The sequence below is a fragment of the Amblyomma americanum genome, chromosome 4 (genome assembly GCF_052857255.1).
Source record: "Amblyomma americanum isolate KBUSLIRL-KWMA chromosome 4, ASM5285725v1, whole genome shotgun sequence".
Classification (NCBI taxonomy): Eukaryota; Metazoa; Arthropoda; class Arachnida; order Ixodida; family Ixodidae; genus Amblyomma; species Amblyomma americanum.
The window spans coordinates 145339590-145361730 of record NC_135500.1 but is presented as its reverse complement, the minus strand read 5'-3'; the positions used below and the strand labels follow the sequence as shown (position 1 = coordinate 145361730).

The following is a 22141-nucleotide window of genomic DNA, read 5'->3' as shown; positions in this document are numbered from 1 at the left end:
GTGCCCTGCGTTAGTTCACTGTAGTTGCGTGCTTGAAAGGCGCCCGCTTTGGTGAACTGCGTTGACGTTTCAGTTCGCGTTCAGCATCAAACCCACCAAACGTCGAAGACCTTGACGACTGAACGTGGCTAGCTTCCCGAAATGCACCAAGGCGCTGTGAAACTAGCTACTCTAATGTGCGCCACCTTATGCCATCTTAAGTTATCCCTGTTATTGTGATTAATTTCGCGTCTGCGGCATCGCAATGAAGCTCGTAAGTATATCGCTCGTCTTGACTCCGCTTTCTTGCGAACAAATTGTGTTCGTGTTCACTTCTCTGTCATCTCGTCTTAATCACCGGTCCTTTGCGATCCTGTTCCAGTTCTGTCTGAGCAGCAACCCAAACAAGCCATGCAGCGTTCTGAAGTTCAAGAACACCCTCATCATGTTCGACTGCGGTCTGGATGCAACTTCCGTGCTTGGCTTTTTGCCTCTACCGCTTGTCCTGAGGTGCCAAACGCCACGCAGAATTTCTATCAAGCGATCTTCCTTTCCACAAATCTAAGATCTGGCATCCTGTCAACTGTCATTGTACAACTTGACCGTCTCATGGCCGAAAATTCCACCGTGCCTCGCAATGCTGCCATGATTGCATTCCATTCACTGGTTCACTTGTTAGGGGAAGCTTCTCACGTTAGGGGAAGCTGCTCACTTCTCTTTTGCACTTGTGCAAATTAAGCAACGGCCATTGTTTATGAGCCACACATAGAGCTTTTACGACTGCATGCCATCCACTGGCCCTCTAGTTATGGGAAGCTGTTCATTTCGTTCTGCACTTGGGCAAATTAAGCAACAGCCACTGTTTATGAGCCACACACAAATCTGCCATGATTGCATGCCATCCACTGGCTTGCTAATTAGGGGAAGCTACTCAATTCTGTTTGAAGGTTGAAAACTGGCTGTTGGGGAAAGGAAATGGCACAGTATTTGTCTCTGATCTCGGCAGACGCCTGAACGGTGCCGTAAGGGAAGGGATAAAAGAAGGACTGAGAGAAGAAAGAGGTGCCATAGTGGAGGGCTCCGGAATAGGTTCGACCACCTGGGGTTCTTTAACGTGCACTGACATCGCACTTGTGCAAAGTAGGCAACGGGGCACTGTTTATGAGCGAAGCATGTATGTTGCTTCACACAAGCAACACGTAATGAAGAACACAACTACACAAGGACCACATTCAGGGATTGCCCTTGATGCTCGAGTTCGACCGATGCTTGTACAGGGTTGTCCACTCCTAGCTTGAACACGCAAGAGGTGTGGCTGTGCTCTTAGGATGGCCAGTGCGTCCGCCACGGCCATGTGTCGAAGCGAAGTGGCACAGTCGTGGAGGAACGGTGGGTTCTCGTCATCTGCCGCTTCGCTTTGATGCAGACATGCAACGAACACAGTGGAACTCTAAAGAGTGCAGCCATGCCGCTCGTGTGTGCAAGCTAGAAGTGGACGACCCCCTTTCTGCTGAGGACTAACACTCGGGCTACTTATTCGAATTTTTCTATGTTCACCCATAGTCTGTGCAATTGCAATCAAAATCAAAAGTTTATGCAACGAAATGTCAGGGAAAGTACTTAATTTCACTCCCGTCTTTGCACGCATTCTGAATTCGATGTATGCTGCCTAATTGGCAGTTACAGTACATCCGACTTAGTTCATGTTATTTTTTTCCACAATAAACAATACTACCACACAGTGCATTCTAAATCTCAAGCGATTTACCTTGATTGCATGAAAAATGAATTTCACCAGAGCAGTGGTGTAAATCCACGCAAATTTCAGGGGGTACATGGCTCTCCAGGCCACCCACCTAGCAAGTCCGAGATGCGGGTGCAGAAATAGACAAAGCCACCACCGTCGGCAGAAGCCTAGCTGACCGGGGGCGGTGAGAGGAGCAAATTGGACAGTCGACGAGAGAAGGCTCCAAAACATAACCTATCGAGACGCTTTTACTGTCCAGCTACAAACCCTGCAGTATGCCCCATGCGCACAGTTAAATGCAACACAGTGTGCCACATTGTTTAACAGTGGATGCTTTTCAATTGAGTAGAATGGTATCTTCTCCTGCGTTCCTGACCTATGAAAAACGTAGTAATTGGAGACACTTCGTATTTTCGGACAACCTTTGCGTAACCCACGCAGGTGTGGTCTTTGGGGTTGTAAATCGCTCTCTTGGAATCTATACGGTGTTTGGCCGTAATTAGAAAGCTACCAGCCGTGGTCTTTGGGGTTGTAAATCGCTCTCTTGGAATCTGTACGGTGTTTGGGCGTAATTATAAAGCTACCAGCCCTGCTCGAAGGGGAGCTTTCTCCTTATTTGAAAAATATATGATTCCACATTTCTGTACGAAGCCTCCTCGCCATGTAAGCAAAGCGAAATCCGTAACAATGCGCACGTAGTGCGCTAGAATGAGAAAAATGAACGGAAAGGCAGGGAGGTTAGGGAGGCGTCCTAGTGGGCTTACGAGGGTAAAACATTACACTTGTGCTGAAGCCGTTGATTTTAGAAATTTCTCTCCTATTGTGTTGCCTCATGAGCCACTGAAAAGGATGATATGCAGTGCTCTTTTTATAACCCGATTTCTTTCGGTTGTGCCCAACATGAGTAGACACTCGTTGCTTATGAACCTTATGTTTCGCTTCTTGCTTTCTGCAACTTCTTCATCTGCTACACGTCTACTCACTGCTTGTTGTATTTCTCTCTTTTTTTTTTTAAGAACGAAGTTTCGTCATAAAAAGCAAACGGGCCTGAATGAGCACCGGGCCGGGCCAGTCATCAAAAATTGATAGCGGGCCGCGGTCTTGTTCGGAGTTCGGACCGAAGTAGCAGCGAGTAGGGCCGGGCCCAGTCTAGATACCGGCCCGTTATTTAGTTATTTTTTGTAGCTTTCCTCGAATTTAAAGCCTGCGTTGTGCCGTTTAAGCGTTTCAGTTCAGCGGTAAGTGCTATTTTTACATCATTTAACCAGCATCATTTTCTCACTCTATAATCACAACCTCCATGTTTCTTTATTTTTGGCTCATGACGTGAGCGAGATGGTTGAAGGGACATTCTCAATTTTCTAATCGGACCTGTAGTTTTAAGAAACTGAAATTGATGATGATAGACGTTGCTCAATGTGTTTTACTTATTTCCTTTTTTAAAGTAATGATGGCCAGTTGATATGAAGTATATTTATGCATGCTGTCAAGACGAGAGTCACACCTGTCAGCACGTGTCCTGACTCTCACGCACTGTTAAAACATTTGCCAGGTCCGAACAAGAGAAAGACCCCAAAGAAAGCTTCGATGGTTTACTCGATGCCGACCTTTGAACGCATGGGACTACCCTTTAATATCTTTGTCTTAATCACAGATAGACTCGATCCCAGAAAAGCAGAGGCTTGAAGTAAATTAAACACAATCACACATAGTCATGGCATGTCCTTTGATTATTGGCAGATTGCAATTGTGACAACACGGTTTTGTGATCTGATTCTGCTGAGCCATTCTGCGGAAGAGAAAAGGCCTCCTCGCTCCCACGGCTTTCCCATTTTGCGTGTGTTGCTCGTGTCATTCGATGACAACCGTGTAGTCCCGGGAGGAATTTCAGGGATTTCAGGGGGGGACACTCGCATGCTGTGGCTCCCCACCCCCACCCTAAGCGAGGGGGGGGGGGGGGGGGGGGGGGTGCAGGACCACACCCCCCCTTACACACACACACACACAATGTACACCACTGCGCCAGAGTCTCATTCCACAAAATTATGGCAGCAGGTGTACATGCATACCTAGCTTTCCTGTTAAGACCCTCAAGCTAAGCTACTGTTTTAAATTTATAATTCCTGTTTAAGACTTAATGCTCAATCTAAGCTATTTTTTAACTTGTTCACAGAAAAGAGGAAAGCCTGACAGGTTGGTCTTGATGGCTGCCTGCACAAACTTAGCCAGTATGTGATGATCTGCACACCCAGCACCGCCGGAACTTGGCTCATGTTTTTCTGCACCAGTATTGCTCTGCTGTCTCTGGGCTTTGGGCAGAGGCATTTAGAGAACACAGCTACATTGCACCCATCATTCTAACCCTTTAACGGTCCGAAAGCAATGGTGTTACGTGATGTGAAGTGATGCTTTACAGTGTAACTTAGATACTCTGAGGACCCAGTACTGTAAATACTCAGTCTGACTCATTTGCCTTCCCTTAGAATTCTGTTGCCTGTAAATCAGTTACCTGTTTTCTGCGTAACATGTTCTAATGGTCTATTTCCTCACCCTGATTTCTGCCTGTATATCACGATCTCGAGTTAGCTCTCTGATCTGCACTGCTTCTTTTCTGTCTCTCAGTAAGAGTATACAAATAATGAAATAGTGTGTAAACAACCCTGGTGTCATTTAATGACTCTGTGGTGTACATATGGCCTGACATGGGTCATAGATGGATAAAATGAAGTACAGACACACTTTATTCAGTCTTTTCAACCAAGTCTGTGGGTAAAGGTTGTTGGGCTCTGCATGCAACTTTTTACACCAAAATATGGGTTAAGACAAAAGGAAAGAAGAGAGCGCAAGCCAGTTAGTATAAATAGGTCACATTTCAAATTATATTGTCACACGAGTACAGTTGGCGTTAGGATTGAGCAGTGCGAAACAGGCTACACAAACTGAAATTAGACAGCAGCTGTTGGTTTTCTGGTAATCTCGCTTGGCTCACTGAGCTTGTAAGTTTATGTGGCTCTTCTGTTGTGCAAACAAATTCTCTACAACCTAGCAGCTTCAACTGGGTGTCGCTTTGTCTGCAGAGCAGTACGGTGCCCAAGTGCTGTACGCAATTCTGATGCCAACTGTACACAATTTTGTTGGACCAGCACAGATGCCAAAGAGTATCTATTATTTCTGTATGATGCAGTCGATTAAAGAGGCAGTACTTGACTTCATTGTGCCCTGTGCACTCTTTTAAAAAAATTATTTTTTCCTCTCCTGTTTTCAGCACACGGCTTTCAAACTTGCCCCTGTGGACTCCGAGAGAGGCTGGTGATGCCCAGTTGGATGGGGTATGCTTATCTTGGCTTTGACTTTGAAGTTTTTCTACAGTTGTAAACATGGCTTGGATTTATTTGTGCAGGAGTTCAAGGAGGCAAATGGACGTGTGTTTGTTGACAGTGCGCCTGAGTTCTGCCTTCCAGAGGTGAGGACATTGTTCACTGATGCGAACATCTAAGGCCTTTGTGACAAATTCGATGAAGGATATAACGAAAAAAGCTTTCGTGTCAGCCCATTAGCCGCACTACTTGGAAAGCCAGTGCACCTAAATTATATTAAATATTTCTTCATGCTACATGCCTTGCTATCCACAACCACATGCAGGGAAGTGATGGACCATCTCTGGACTTGATGCAGAGATGCTGCAGAGATTAGTTTTCTTTTATGTACAAACCATAGTGGCTGAGGCATTCAGCTGCTGAACACAAGGTGATGAATTCAATCCCAGCTGTGGTGACTGGATTTCAGTGAATGTGAAGCGTAAAAACGTCCATGTACTGAGATTTCAGTGCATGTTAACCCTGTGATGGGGGTGCAATGAATGCGTTGGATAGAGTTGGATAATTTATGAATGCCAAGAAGGATAAAACTGGACCTACATACTTGGGCTCATACAGTGTTGTCCATCTTTATGGTAGTGACATCTAAAATTCTTCATTATTGAGCCACTGGCTCGATTGCAGTGAAACTGTGCATGGAGGTTGCACACTGTGGTATTTTGCTTCATAGTAACTTTTGATAACGATACCTGCTTCGGCCACGCATTATGCAAGCCTCCAGTCATCAGCACTGAAATCGAGGAACCGAAATCACCAACACAGATCTTCTGGCAAAGGGTGGTGGTGGCGCCATCTATTGTCTGCAGAGGAAAGTGCCACAACACGAAAGGCACTGAGACGAGTGTTGCAAGGTGCGCGGCTCCTTTGATGATGCCACTACCACACTTTGAAGGAAACCCAGCGTTGGCGACTTTTGATTCCCCATTTTTGGTGCAGATGGTCACTGGTTTGCACTGTGCACGGCCGAACCAGCCAAGTACCATTGTCGGACTTCTACGAAGCAAAAGTTACCGCAATGTGCAAGCTCCATGTACAGTTTCACTGTAAACAAGCCAGCTGTTCAGGCAGGAAAAATTTATAAGTCACTGCAATAAAGGTGCATAGCACAGTACAATTAATAACAGTATATTCGTAATCATTTTGTCACATACTGATGTAGCAGTATAGACACTGAGATTTTTGGTGAATTTACCAATAGGATTAGCTTTTACAGTCAGTGACATTTCAGCATGCCTCTCGCATCTCGGGCACATGACACTTCCTCTTTGTTTTCATAAATATGTCGAGAAGTGCAGTTTGTAGAATGCTGTGGGGATTCATTAATATTTTGCAAACTCATATGAAAACATTTAATTTCTGCCATCTGTATCATTGTGATACACCAGGCATTGCTTGTTTAAAGGATCTCGGGTGAGCAAAATTGACATGGAGCCCTCCTCTACGGCATATGCCGCTTAGCCTATGTGCAGCTTTTGGATGTTAAATCCCATATCTCGCCATATACCACTCCTTCCAAAAAGTTATTTGCATGGCTGGCATCTTATTGCAGACGGGTCTAGTTGACTTTGCCGACATTGATGTCATCCTCATCTCTAACTACCAATCCATGCTGGCACTTCCCTACATCACTGAACAAACTGGCTTCAAGGGAACCGTTTACATGACTGAGCCCACACTTCTTATTGGAAGGTAAGAAAATAAAGGCGTGTACTTCGACCTTCACTCCTTCTGTAGATCACCATTTGTTTGAATAGTGGCAGCTTTGTTAGGAAAAAATAGTGTTTTAGGAAAAATTTTACTTGCCCTTTGGTGGCAGGCAAGGACTCACTTTTTGTCCTTGCCTCTGCAAGGTAGAGAAGTGGAGTGATACATCCAGTAATACCTTTAGAGATTAGTTTACTTCAGATATGGCAGCACTGTTTATTTCATCTGCACAAGCACTGTTTCTAACCATAGATAAGTCCACGACTTGCTTTGCCTTCAAACACACTGTATGTTGGTCTACAAACACAGCACTGTTTCTTATATAGTACAGTTAGCTTCTGTGTCTTGACCAGTTGTGGATGATCTTTATTGTTTTGCTCACAGTGATCTTCCCTGAAACGCCTTCATACCATTACAGTTATAGAGAGAGGTTACTGCCTGCCAGATTTCCTTCAGTATAGTTCAGTGTGTTCCTTGTGCAGTTTACAGCATTGTAACCATTCGTGCAGCTAGCTGCATGACTTTTCCAGAGCAGAAGCCACATGCTTTATTTGATGTTGTCAAAGGGACACTGAGGATAACCCAATCCAGATTTAATGCTATAGCATTAAAAGCTTCATTGGAGAAAAGACTCGCCGGCATCGAACATTGTCTGTCGTAAAACTCGCTGATTGGTCGACAGGGTGTGTGGCATCACGAGACCACGTGAAATTGCTGAGCTGGCAGATGCCCTCGCAGTTGCACGTGCACTGATCACGTGACTTGGCCGAGTGTGATGGCGGGCTAAGCGTAAGTTGGCAGGTGTACTTAGGTTTTGCGCAGACATACAACCTTTGTCCGTAAAGTTCAGAGACTGAGTCCATAAAAAAATGCGTTCAACATTGAAATCATTTGTGCAGCACCCCTTCGAAATAGTCTCCCTTGCAGTCTATACACAGCTTCCAACGCTTCTTGAGGTCTTGGAAACAGTTGGAAAACGCTTCTTTTGGCTGGGCTGTCAGCTCCTTTGTCGTGGCTTCTTGAATGGCCTCCACGCTCCCCATCCAGCAACCTTTTAGGGCTCTCTTCACACGAGGAAACAGGAAAAAATCGCACGGGGCGAGGTCAGGCGAGTATGGCGGATAGGGAAGTACAGTAATACTGTGCTTGACAAGAAATTTTGTCACGCTGAGAGTTGTGTGCGGCCTTGCGTTATCGTGGAGAACGCTCCATTGTCCAGATGCCCATAAGTCAGGGCGACGGCGTCGCAGTGCATCACGCATGTGTTGGAGCACGCGGATATAAAACTCCAGATTCGCCGTCTGCCCTTGTGGGATGAACTCATGGTGTATGATACCTCTGGCATCGAAAGAAACTATCAGCATCATCTTTGTTTTGGTCTTCTGTCGCCACACCTTTCTTGACGCCGGGGAGCTTGGGGACCGTCATTCGGCGCTCTGCCTCTTTGTTTGAGGATCGTATTGAAAACACCATGTTTCGTCTTCAGCAATGATGCTGTTGACGAATGCAGCATCCTTCTCTGCCTCGGAGAGCAAATCAGCCCTCGCTGATGTCCACGTGTCCTTCTGGTCCTGTGTGACGGAGTGCAGCACAAGTCTGGCATTCAGCTTTCGTTTCCCCAAGTTCTCACAAAATTTGGTGGCATGTTGCCTTACTATTGTCGAGAGCATCTGATAGCATGTGGATTGTAATGGTGCGGTCTTGCTGTACGATTTCCCTGATCCGAGCCACGTTGTTTTCATTCCGTGATGTTGAAGGGCGCCCTTGCCTTGTGTCGTCTTCCACCAACGTTCTCCCCGAAACGAACCTCTTGTGCCACTTGAGAACTCACGGCCGCGATAACGTCTCGTTGGCATAAGCATCGCGAAGGAGCTCATACGTCTGTGTGGCTGTCTTGCCAAGCTTCACGCAGAATTTTATGTTTACACGCTGTTCAAGGTGAACGTCCATCTCTCCACATTCACTCACAGTATAATGCGCAAAGGACTAGTGACAACGTATTTTTCTACATGTAGTGCCATCTAGCGGCTGCCACAACAATTAACACAAATAGCTCAGGTTAGCCCGAAAAGATGGCGCTACACATACGCACCAACATTTGTTTAGGGGGAATCATATCTAGAGAAGAAAATAAATCAGTCTCAAAACTTTACGGATAAAGGTTGTATCTAGACAGCTCCATGTATCAGGTTGGAATGAAGCTAGAATCAAAGATTCATGTGTCTAGCATAGTGGAAAACTAGCGCTAGCGGAGAAGGCAACGACGGAAGTATGTTACTGAAGGTGGAGTACCGGCGGCTGCACAGGCTCAGCATAGGCAGTGAGCAGCAGTGACAGAAGAGGGGAAGCAAGCCATATGGGCTTCAAACTTTAGTGCTACTGCATTCTCAACACGTAACGCGTGTCCCCTAAATTTTTTGTTCTCAGTAAAGATCAATTGTCTGGCACTTTCTGGGTATGTTTTGCTTTTGCTTTTTTTTTGGCATGGAACAGATGCATTTATTGCTGAGAAAATTGCATTTAAATCCTGTCCCGCCATTCGATTCAAGCTTGTGACATCTGCATCAAAAGGAACTCCGTGATTACCGTTATGAATAAAATGGCAGTGCAGCCTAGCCTCTGGGATCCATGCCCGAGAAACTGTGTCTACGCTCCGCAGTTTACTTGCCAAATCGACTGATTGTGGCAACACCTGTATTTCTTTTTTTTTCTTTTCTGGGTTACAAAAATTCATGTTCAGTGAAAGTGGCTTCACTGTCATTGCAATGCAGTAATTTATCAATGCAGGCTAGCTTTAATTCATCCTCAGTGTCCCTTTAATGCTTAGTATGTGAAGCTGAATGAGCGAACAGAATTAGTGTTTTCTTTTTGCAGAGTGAGCACGAACTGCAGCAGTTGTTTTTTGTGTTGGCTTGTTTGCAATGTGCAGGCAATTTATGGAAGAGCTGGTCACCTACATTGAAAGAACTCCGAAGCCGAGAACAGCCACTAAGTGGAAGCAGCAAGCACTCAAGTGAGTTCCTGCATGTTCTGGAGCTTTGTGCAGATTGTTTGTTTGTTTCTTATATTCTACATGTAAAGAAAGAGAAGGTATCTTCCTTCTCCGATGTTTTTTCCTTGCTATTCCTTTCCACCAGGTTTCTACATCTTCCCTCAGTTGACCTGGGGAAGCCAAGGTCCTGGCGCCAGCTTTACAGCATGCACGATGTGAACAGCAGCCTTTCCAAGGTCAAGGTGGTTGGATTTGCTGAGAAAGTGGTGAGAATACAGCTTCTCACGCTTTTATGGGCACAAGTAACACCGTGCCTCTTCAAAGTACTCTGTCAAAGGAGAAGAGGATGATGATGTCAGGAGCTGCTTGAAGTTATTCAGGAAATTGGTCTTGGACCAGAACTGTGGTTTAACTAAAGCTACTTCATAATCCAGTTGTGTTTGCCTCTGCTAGGTCAGCCTTTAAAAAGAACAGTGGTTACAAGGGGAAAAAAAACATCAATTCAAGCACCCACAGGTTTCCTATTGTGCTCCTAGCGGGATAATTTGCTCTGATATGAAATGAATTCTTTCAGTACATGGGTGGGCAAGAAACTTCAATACTGTTGCTCTTGAGGAAGCTGGTTTCACTGTTGTTTGTTTATTTTTGTTTTTATTTTTCTCTCTCTCTCTCTCTAGGATGTCTTTGGCATGGTTCAAGTGTCTGCGGTCAGCTCTGGTTATTGCTTAGGAAGCTGCAACTGGATTGTCACAGCAGATCATGAAAAGGTACTCAGCCCATTAAATTGTTAGTTCTCTCTTTCAGTCCCAAAGCTTTTGTTTTGGAAATTATGTTCATGGTTTCCTGTTATCCTTTTTTTTCTTTTTATGTAGTTCTTAGCAACCTCTCTGTGGAGAAGCCATGCTTCTTTACACATGCTAAGCATGGCACAGCACATTCTCTTCAAATTCATGAAACCATCTGCAGAAGCACATGCTTGCGGAGTGGGGAGCCTTCGATGAAAATTTGGTGTATTTTCTCTAGTTTTTTTATTACTATTATTTCTTTTTGTCATAGTCTGTGTGACCAGTTTCTCGGCCTATAGTTCTGTGCTCAGCTCTTTTAACTCCGCTTAGGTATTGAGTTGTGAAACTTACAGAGCACAGTGTCATCAAATAACTCTCTTAGAAACAGTAATGAGAGATGTCTCCTCTGAAGGCATAGTCCTGTTTACTCTAGCAAGCTCAGGGTGGTCTTGGGGGCTTTGCCATATACTTATTGACAAGTTGCTCTCCAGGCAGCTTGTGACATTGCACTCCTGTCCTGCTTTGGTGCAGATTGTGTACATGTCTGGGTCATCGACACTGACCACTCACCCCAAGCCCATCGAGCACGCACCCTTGCGAAATGCCGATGCTCTCATTCTGACCAGCCTGACTCAGACACCGCAGGTCTTTCCAGACACCATGCTTGGAGAGTTTTGCATCACAGTAGGTGAGGGCACAATGATTCTGCTTCTAAGATTGCCTATTGTGACAGGGGCTGGCTGTGAAAAATTTTTAGGGTTGTGGCTCAGCATTTTTCTTGTTTGCTCTATTGCCCCGCCGCGGTAGCTCAGTGGTTAGGGCGCTCGACTACTGATCCGGAGTTCCCGGGTTCGAACCCGACCGCGGCGGCTGCGTTTTTATGGAGGAAAAACGCTAAGGCGCCCGTGTGCTGTGCGATGTCAGTTAAAGATCCCCAGGTGGTCGAAATTATTCCGGAGCCCTCCACTACGGCACCTATTCTTCCTTTCTTCTTTCACTCCCTCCTTTATCCCTTCCCTTACGGTGCGGTTCAGGTGTCCAAAGATATTTGAGACAGATACTGCGCCATTTCCTTTCCCCAAAAAACAAATTATTATTATTATTGCAATCACTCTGCATCTGTTTTCACTAAACATGCATGGTTAGGTTACCCTAGTGTTGTAGAAGCTGCGGTAAAGCTCGTTTTCTAATTTTGCAGCAGTGCATCAGTGGAGTTCTAAAATGCCGCTCTAGGTCATATTTTTGTCCTTGTCCAGAAATGTGTTTGGTGTTGCTCTATTTGCAGAAGCATTTGTGCACTATGGGAATTGTGTAGCATAGTTTCGCTGTATTATATCATTCATTAGAAGCTACAGTTGAGCCCCTGCATGACAGGAGTTCGACCATTGCTTGTGCACCTCCAGTCAAAAAATTGTGGAGCACAATACTATTAGTCGGGTGCAACTCATCAAGATCAAAACGGCACATGCCTCTCCTCCAGCTAATGGCGTTGACCGATTTTCATGACATAGCAGTTCATTCATAATCAATTCCTGTCTACAGGGTTAATCCCCAATAAACAGGAGAGTAACCACCTATGAACCCATATAGGCCTAGCCTCCTACATGTATTATGGAAGACACCGACAGGAAGACTACACACGCGCACGCACTCTCTCTCTGTCTCTGTCCTTCTGTCCCTGTCTTCCAGCGCTATTTTGGATAACGCAGAACCATCAGCCCAACAGGCCACATTGTTATCCTTCAGGCAGCACATTGCTTTTTTTGCGGGGTAACTCTAATAGTTTATTGTGTAAAAGTTTGCACCCACTAGCATAGGTTCAAGGGGTTCTAAACTTTTCCTGTGCAAGGGTCGTGTTGTGTGCATTCAGTTTTGTGCATTGCATGCGTTCAGAGAGATTCTTCAGTCTTCTCCGGACACCGTTTTTTGAAATTTCCCCTCAGCGACTACTTTGTAATTCTGCATGAAAAACTAATCATTTTTGTGCGTTGACATATGTTTGTGCATTGTCATATGTTGCGCGATATCAAATTTTTGAAGCTTTACTCATGTAGCATGTGACAGTATCCGACATTGTAGGACAGCTCAAAAGTCGACCTTAAGAAAAAATTTCCACCAATAAAAGGATGATTCTGAATTGTGAAGTGAAATAAGCATTTTGTGTTGAAAATATTTTAATTTTTTTTCAAATTCCTGAAGTCGGCATGTGTGGTTAATTCATGGAAATCAGTTAACACCATTCGAGCGGCATTTGCCACTTCCTTTTTGAGCTGTATCGGACTGTTTTGGAAGAACTGAGTCAATTTATTGCTCTCGGCATAGTAGCTTGTACATAAGTAGAAGACTGAAAGATGGGTTGTGGCATTTTCAGATGTGCTCTTACACCATACTTTTGGTCTTTCCTGCGCACATCAGAGGCAGTGCAGCTGCATTTTTTAGCTCATTCTCTGTGTTCTTGCAGCCATGACTGTGAAGATGGGTGGCAATGTGCTCATCCCATGCTACCCATCGGGCGTGACCTACGACCTCTTTGAGTGCCTTTCTGGTCACCTGGAGACCACTGGACAGGCCAACGTCCCCATGTACTTCTTGTCACCCGTAGCCGAGAACTCTCTCGCCTACTCATCCATACTTGCCGAATGGTGAGTGGGTTCCAGCATCTTGGAGCCACCCGCTTTTCACTCACTCTCATGATGTGAAAGAGAACAACTTAATTTATTTGCTGGATGTCCTGACCTTACTGCAGTCTTTTAGCCTGTCCTTAGAGTGAGCTTTATGTCAACTGCTATTCTGCTTTTCCAGTTTCCATATTGACTCAATGACTACGGCATTCTGCTACTGTGTGTAAGGTCACGAATCTGGTATTTTCTAATATTGGATTTTTTTTCCGAGGTTTTTGTGATTTGAAAGCCGCGTCCCCCTTTAAGCACTTGGCTTCTCTAGCTCATAGAATACTGGTACGTATCTATTTTTGTTAGAATGCTTCATATGTTACAAAAATGAAGCTTCAAGGTTTTAAATATTTACGATACCCAACAATTCTTCTTTATTAAAAGAGAAGGGGGTGTAGCCACTTGTCATTTCACCTGTGCTTGGAGAAGGATTGCAAGCCAGGCAGGTTGTAGAAGATGCATAAACTCCCAGCACATTGCACGAATATAGATGAGAGTCAGGGAAAGAGGTTGAAAATAGTTCTGTGTAGCAGTTGGAAGGCGAACCGGTGGGCAGGCAAACTTGGATTTCTTTGTGATTCTGTCTCAGTCCGATAAATGCTGGGGGGAAAAAAATGTTCGATGTTCACAAATGTGTGAAGTTAGTTCAAAGAATCTGTAGTGCCTCAATGATGGACTGTGAAGCTTTTGAGGCTAGACCTTGACAAAGGTTGAAACCTTGGGCCTAAAAATTTGGTTTCTGTGTGTTGCTTCTGCCTTTGAAGGAGAGGGAGTTCCCTTTTCTCTGTCCATCATCTTTTGCACTGTCACAACAATGTTGAGCTCTTTTGTTTTATTGTTTCCTGTGTACAGTAATATCTGCATTATTATTAAAGAGGCAGTTACTGTCCAGTTGCTGATTCGTTCCGGCGACAAAAACTACTGAAGAAGAACGAATTTTTACATTGCTTTTTGTGTGTGATGGATGCTTATGTTCACGATTATTCTTTTCTCTTACTGGCGTATCGCAGGCTGTCTTCAGCCAAGCAGGCAAAAGTGTATATACCAGAAGAGCCATTCCCTCATGCTCAGTTGGTGCGGGGTGGCCGTTTAAAACCATTCTCCAGCATCAAAGGTGCAGTGCATCTCTCAAGACCCTTAGATTTCTGTACATTGTGGATAATGTATGACGGGCCATTTGTACATGGTGCTTTCGCTTTCTTCTTTTTTCAGCTGAGGGATTCACTGCTGATTTTCACACCCCATGTATTGTGTTTGCTGGTCATCCATCCCTCCGGTTTGGTGACGTTGTCCACTTCATGGAGCTCTGGGGACCCTCGCCAAACAATGCAGTCATATTTACAGGTACAGTGATCAGAGGTTAGAGTGTATGAGAAAAATTTTTAAAAGTCAGTGCGTAAGAAAAATTAGACCAACTTTCTTCTTGTTTTTCATGTCTTCTGCGCAGAACCTGACTTCAGCTTAGCAGAGGCAATTGCACCATTTCAACCATTGGCAATGAAGGTTAGTTTTATATTGTGTTCCTTTTGCTTTCTTGCTTTATTTTTTTTTTCTCCATAATTTTAATGTGCACAATGTTGACTTGGCACTGGAGTCAAAAAAAAAAAAAAAAGTCTTCTCAACAATTTGAACTCAAAGGGAACCAAACAAAAGTTTTTCAAATTAAAATGGCTCTTATTAATATGGTTTATGTTGACAGGACCAAGCCACCAGTTTGAATAAATTGGATATTCGAATTAAGCGAGTTGGGGTGAGCGGGACTCCACTGTAACATTTCTTTTGATATTTTGGTATTGTCTGTTTTGTGGTGTAGACTGCAATGACGCACTCGTCAATAATATAGGTAATGTGACAAAAATATATTTTCAACTTGTATATTCATAACCTGGCATATTGGGTGCATTAAATGCGTCTTGAAACATTAACAGCACACCAGATAAGCTTGCCCAGTTTCGAGGCAGTGAACACCTAAGACAGTGCAGCTGTTTCTTCAAATCCCTACCATCACTCATGCCTCCAGCACCGTTTTTCAGCTTCTTGCATTTCATAAACATCTAGATTGCTGTTGCTGAAATATTGTGGTAACCTACAGTACTGGTGTGCTGTACCTAACTTCGCAATAGCCCTTTTCAGAAAGATAAGAAGTGTCAATATAGGTATTTATAGCTTCCAGTTTAGAGCCAGGGACAAGGAGAAGCCTCAGGCTTGGAGGAGCAAGTTTCGATCAGTGATTGCTACACTGATACATTCAAAGCAGAGTTGTGGTTTGAGATCCCACAAGCACTGCTCCTTCGTATCGGGCAGGCTCTACAACTTGAATATTGTCGAACGAATGCCAAAATGTTTTGCGTGCAGTCATTGTTTCATTGTGTCCATAGACAGAGTGCACCCCAGGTATTTACATATGTGGGATGGGACACAGTACTTGCGACTCATGAAGAAGAGGCTGATCCCATGCTGGTCAACCATGTCATGTCCGCAGCAGAAATTCCATGACCCTCACTTATATGGCTTGTTCACTTTATCAGATATTGGCACTGCGAAATTTTGCACTGTTTCAAATAGAAGAATGCAGCCCAGAAACTGGATTTTCCTATCTCTTGGTAGGGAAATCTGCTGCACAAAATGTACATAGATTCTAATGGGAGCTTGTAAGGGAAGACAGGCTTCTTGCGTTAAATCTGTGCAGACCATTTCATTATTATACTGAGGTGTGTTCAGACAGTTCTTTTATATACTATTATATGGTTCCAAGGACTCCACTTCAACCCACTCTTTTCCTTAAACCAGACACCATACAACTTTGTATAAAAATAACGCATTCATTGATCCATTTACTACACTCATTCATTTAATTTTTTGCTCATATCTATCAAAGGGTGGCATTAGTTAAAGCTGCCTTGCGTGAGGCCTTTGAAGAGCCACCTCTCACTGATACAGCTCTCTGGCTCTTCTATCAAATCCAGTGCATGATGGCTGCCCACTCTCCATTTTTGGTGCAACATGATTGAGTAATTTTGAGTGCTACAAATTTTTTTTTCCCTTCTGCACGTGTATCTGTATGCAGACCCTGTGCTTCCCCATCGACACCAGTCTCAGCTTTCTACAGGCGAACAAGCTCATCCGCGACTTGAAGCCGACCAACCTCATTCTTCCCGTACAGTACACAAAGCCACCCCCTCTGCAGCCGCACCGCACTGAACTTGTCATAGAAACGGTGCGTACTTGTTTAGGCTTAGCTGCTGCGTTACTATATAGCGGCGCAAAAGCACTTTTGACCTTTGATTGTGCATTACCAAATATAGTTGTGAGGGCAGTGCTTCATGGCATCCTTTGTTTTTATTATTCAAGAAAATATTTTGCATCTTCCTTTTAGGCCTCTTTAGGAGACTGATATAGATGGGCTAATGACGATGCTGATTGCATCCACTCCGGCAGGAAACCACTCATCCCCTTTGTCTACACTTGACTGTCAGTAATTAAAATTTGAAGGTTGGAGCAAATTGTTTTCAAATTAGGGGGAGCCTTTTTAACACACTTGATGGTGAGAGCACGAAAACTTCAGTTCAAATAAATTAGAAGTTCAAATTAAATGAACTTGAATTAACTGGAGCCCACTGTATTTCTTTAATACATATTTGTTTCCATATGAAGCATCCTTTCTCAAACAAATATTCTCATGGTGAGTTTCGTTTCGGGATTTGGTTTCAGATTTAGGATTATGACTGAACATTTAATACATTGGTGCAGGGCATAGTTAGTGCTCAGTTCTGTGACCATAATTTTCCTTCTTCCTTCTGTTCTTGCAGGACTGTGACGTGCAGACTTACACACGTGGCAGCATTGTTCACATTCCAGTGCAGCGGAGGTATCAGAGGATTGAAATGAGTTCAGAGGTAACTTAATAATCTTTTTCTCTTCTGGGCTGATACAAATTTGTAAACTACTTCTCTTTTCCAGAGATGTGTTCGATTGTGCATGTTTTGGTGACCATATTTCAGTAATGAGCCCATCGCTAACGAGCTCTGTAATGACTTCAGACTGAAGCACATGCTTTGGTGGTGCATGTTGTGTGCTAGCTGCCTTGATCTTCTTGCTGCAATTTAAAGTATCGTTTCTTCCTTATTTCTGATTATCCGTACGTGTGAAATGTGATGCATGTTAGACATGATTGTGCATTTTCATTTTTAGCTGGCTTCGTCCTTGGTGCCTGTGGAAGTGAAGTGCGGGCTAGGCATCGCTACACTTACAGGTGCGCTTCATGTCAACAACAACCGCTGCGTGCTCAAGGTAAAGTAGGTTTTATTAAATTAGCACGTCGTGTAGCTTGAGTATTCAATATTTGTAATGGTTCGCGAATGGTCACTGCTATTTGATTAATTTTTCACTACACCTTAACGGCTTAATGTATTCGAGCTTTTCAATATATATTCAAAAATTTGAGTAGCAGTTCCAGAATTTGAGTAGCAGTTCCAGAAGAAATTTCCTGTTTACTTGAACATGTGGTCGCACATCGTGGAATTTTGGAACAGTGCTCACTAATGAAAATTGACATTGTCTCGCATTGGTGCGACAGTGAGCATTCTCTTTCCTCATGAAGTTTGTTTCCAGCTTCCAGCAAATGAAAATGTGTAGCGATGCAAGATGCTGCTGTTGCATACTGTTAGCCATATTGGTCTGATTGAAAGCAAGTCAGTTTCATCATTTCCAATCTAAACTATCGGAAACATGTTCTGCTTGCAGGACAAGGTGCACAGATTAAATTACTTTATAGTAGCAACCTGCAGTAAGCTTACCTGTCATGTACTCATTAACGAAAACTTTCATGTCAAACTTTTTGCAGTATTTGTGGTGCATGTGCTTCTTTTGAGGGCCATTTTTTTATGAAAATATATTTAATTGAAAACAAAACTAAAAGTGAACAATATGTGTATAGAAATATTCTGTTCAGTTCGCATACAGTTTTCGTCATTTGTAGTCAGCTGTAAATAAAAACTTGATATTAGCCTTAGTGGTGACCTAGTGGTTGGAGCATCCGCCTTGCTTACGGGAGGTGTGGGGTTCGATCCCCAGTACTGCCGAGTACCCGCCGGCATTACAATGGGTACAAGCTTTTCCTTTGCCTGGTGCTCGGCTTATCGGAGGTGAAATGCTTGGGCAATGGGTCCTTCACCCCACCTTGATTAGGCGATAAACACCTTGTGCTATAGCACTCTTTGGCCACTGCTGCCTTTGTGCCATAAAATTTATTATTGTCATCAAGTTAATATTGGTTAAGTGATTCAGGAATAGTGATTATGTGACAGTGGGCATAATTCATTACAGCCACTGCAAAAGGAGTCAAGTGGAAACAAGAAATGGAATGGCCAAACCCCTCCAAAAATCTACACTTGGGGTAGCCTGGATGTTACAGAATTTGCACGAAAGCTAGACAAGGTATGCCTCTCTGTTTATGCCATGCACTTAGAAGCTGTAATGCCATTACGCCTGTTACACACCAGAAGAGCAGGGTGCCTTTAGTAAGATGTCCTGCTCAACAGGTTTTTGTCATTTGTTAGCTATAGTAAAATTTTGTGAGCAGGTTAAATTGCAGGTTAAATGCTAATTTAGGAAAAACTAACTTTGACTATTGAATACTGCATATTTCTTGGTTCTGAAAATTGGAGGAAGGCTGAATGGAGAGAATAACAATGCGAATAGTCCTGATTTTATTCTTCAAAACGCGGAGTTCTCTTTACAAATTAAAGTACCTGTATGAAAGTGAGCCCAGCTTTGCAGTGTGTATGCGAGCAACAAGCAAAAGGTAGCAAACCGATAGCACACAGCTGGATTCGCATAGAAGTGTGACTGGACTGTACAGTGCTGTAATATTCAGCATAAATCATTGATAGCACTGAAAAAGGAAATAAATTAATTTTACCACAGTAAATGTTACGCTGTTGATGCAAATGCGGTGAGCTCACATCGAGCAGAGCAGTTGCGTAGCTTCCAAACAATAGGCTGTGAGCAATATCCAGGTATACTGAATGTCACATTCTTTAATAATATACACATTGTATAATGAACTACACGATTTTTATCTGCTAACTCTAATAACCTCACGACTGTCAACTGTGCCAACATAAGTACAGTGAAACCTTGTCGATATGTTGCCGGTTAAAATGATTTCCCAGCTACTATGTTCAAGATGTCAACAAATTCTGATCGTATAATATACATTTAGTGATGAAATGCACATGTACAAACATACGAGTGGGCCGAATTTAAGGCAAGCGACATGAAGAGCTGTAATGGCAGTCACCCACTATGGTGGCTTCTCTGCAGTGCCAAGGTGCAAAGGGTGAGGCATATAAATAAATAAATAAATAAATATAAGTTATGCATACATATGAGCAGGCTGTTCCACGAGAACGCCACACGGAGAGGAGAAACGCAGCGGCTTTGTTGCAGTGCCTTAGGGCAAAGGGGCAAAGCATATGAGAACTGCAACGATGTGCTTACATAATTCGAGTGGGCTGGGTGTGAGGAACGCTGAGCAAGAGCGCCGCGGCGGCTTCCCCGCAGCGCATTGATGCAAGGGGGGCAAAGCATCCGTAAACGCTGAAGAGACCCAGCTAATTTTGCCATTACCATCGACGGATAGGGCATTTTGCAAAGTTTCTTCCCTACCAAGGACAATGCAAATGTGGACTGAATTCTGCAAGTACTAGAAATGGAGCTAGTCAGACTTTGTGCCAATGAATGCTAATCAAAATTTTTATGCAGTGAAAATGTCAATTGATGCCGTTCTACCTCAGTCAGCTGTTACATTTCTCAAAATTAAACGATTTGATTTCTACGTTTACCCAAATAATACGTCTTTCATCCACATTGTTTTGTTTTTTTATGTATCAACGAGGTTTTAATGTATGTGGATGTGATTCGTTCAGTCTGCTTTGAATATTTTCTTTCGGAAAGGCTCCAAATCTGTCACGCAAACAGAACTGGGCTATATCACGTTTAAAAAATAACGGACAAGTTATATCTTTGTGATTCGGAACAAGTGATCATTGTTTGTTTAATTATGTTCTTGCTTTGGAGACACCAAAGATGGTAATCACTTGTGCATTAGCTACAGACAGATGTGTGTCTCTCCTTGATTGGTTATTTTCTCTGTTTTTGGCAGTTAAGAGTAATTCAAATAAACACACTTCAATGTTTGGGTTGTTCAAGATCTTTTCTTTATACTTTCCTCAGGCTGGATTTACTGATGTAAAAGTGGAAAACACTGCATCAGGCGTGATTGTTCACTTGGTAAGTGTTGTGCGTTTCCTCCTTTTGTGGGCGCTTTGTAACTTTCATGGAAAAGCTTTTATGCTTTCTTACTTCTTTTTCTGCTCAGCCAAACGAAGACACAATCATTCAAGTGGATGAGCACTCAACGCACGTGTTCTGTGACGGTCACTACGCTGTCCGAACTCAGCTTAGGGATCTCCTGCTGCAGTGTCTCAACAAGTTTTGAAAATATGTATAAGTAATAAAATATTATAATGACTGTTCTTATTGCCAAACTTTGTTTCAAACACTAACTGTAAATTCCTGTGTTGGTTAGTTCAGGAAAGCACTTGAGTGACTTGTTAGTGTAACAGGATTGTTTCTGTTTACGCATGAAGCAGCATCAGTTTGTGAGCATGTTGTTGTTGTGAGCATGCATGTTGAAGTTCGATGAAACATTGCATTAACCCTTCAGCAGTGGCAATAGTGTATGTTTTACAGGCACCTTGGTGAGAGTTGTGTGGCAGTCCTCAAATTCTGTTCTGCACTTGTGTTATCTTAGCAAGTTGTCATGCATTTTAGGTTACAAGTCAGTGAAATGCTGCAATGTATGAATTGTAGTTAGTCTGTGCATTGTTACAAAAATTTGTATGAACTTCGAGAGTGGCTCAAACACACGGAGAATATCCCAACAGACATAAGGAACAAAATCAAAATGCCACCATTCCCAAGGAACATGCATCCGGTACACCATGGGGGTAGACGAAAGGACAGAGCGAAGCTCTACAGAAAAAACTAGCCAACAGACAGGGTATGGTTTAGACTGACGCGGCGGAATACGAAGGCGGAACGGGTTTCATAGCCTTAGCACCCAGGGAGGGCGGAGACCGAGTGTCGTGCTGCAGCATCTGACAGAGGGACGCAACAGCGGCTTCGGAGGCAGCCATTGCACTAGCCCTAACTCAACAGAACGTCAGGGTGATTATAACAGATTCCAAATCGGCTGTCCGCAACTACAACACAGGCAGGGTGTCTGCCGAAGCAGTCAAAATTCTGACTGCCGGCCCGACACCGGCAGAGCTAATCAACCTAGTCTGGACTCCGGCCCACGAGGGCCTCCGAGGAAACGAGACAGCGCATGCATTGGCCCGAGGACTCGCACACCAGGATCCCAGTGCGGTCTCGTCGAGCAGAGAGCCCCTTTAGATTGACGAGGAGCTGAACACGTACCAAGATATTCTTAGTCATTACAGATTAGGAAGACAGACACTACCTCAGCAAAAAGGAAGAGGTCATATGGAGAAAGTTACAGCCGGGGGTTTTTCCCAACCCACTAGCACTCGGCAGATGGCATCCGGCGATCCAAGACCCGAGGTGTAAACAGTGTAATGAAGTGTAATGAAGTTGCAGACATGACCCACATGGTGCGGACATGCCCTAGCCACAACAAAGCAGACAGGAATATAGGGTCCTGGGTGGCTTCAATGGTCAGCCAGAAAGACAGAACAAAAGAAAGTCATCCGACTGGCCCTGGACACTGCTGAATCCCAGAGGACCCCAGCCTGCTGAAAGGGGAGGAAGATGATGGCGGTCAAGACTCAAGCCTTCATCGCCCTCTGAATCCTTGATGG

General features: G+C 43.8%; 1 protein-coding gene across 1 annotated transcript; it reads left to right on the top strand.

Moving 5' to 3' along the window:
* The first annotated feature begins 12 nt into the window (after positions 1 to 12).
* On the top strand, positions 13 to 20794 carry IntS9 (integrator complex subunit 9). The gene is made up of 19 exons (XM_077661930.1): positions 13 to 253; positions 362 to 489; positions 4992 to 5055; positions 5127 to 5189; positions 6653 to 6792; positions 9737 to 9820; positions 9945 to 10065; positions 10477 to 10566; positions 11116 to 11272; positions 13046 to 13226; positions 14267 to 14370; positions 14469 to 14600; positions 14704 to 14759; positions 16324 to 16473; positions 17066 to 17152; positions 17448 to 17546; positions 18582 to 18692; positions 20493 to 20549; positions 20638 to 20794. The coding sequence occupies exons 1-19, from the start codon at positions 245 to 247 to the stop codon at positions 20755 to 20757; spliced, it is 1953 nt and encodes a 650-aa protein (XP_077518056.1). The 5' UTR covers positions 13 to 244; the 3' UTR covers positions 20758 to 20794.
* The last annotated feature ends 1347 nt before the right edge of the window (positions 20795 to 22141 follow it).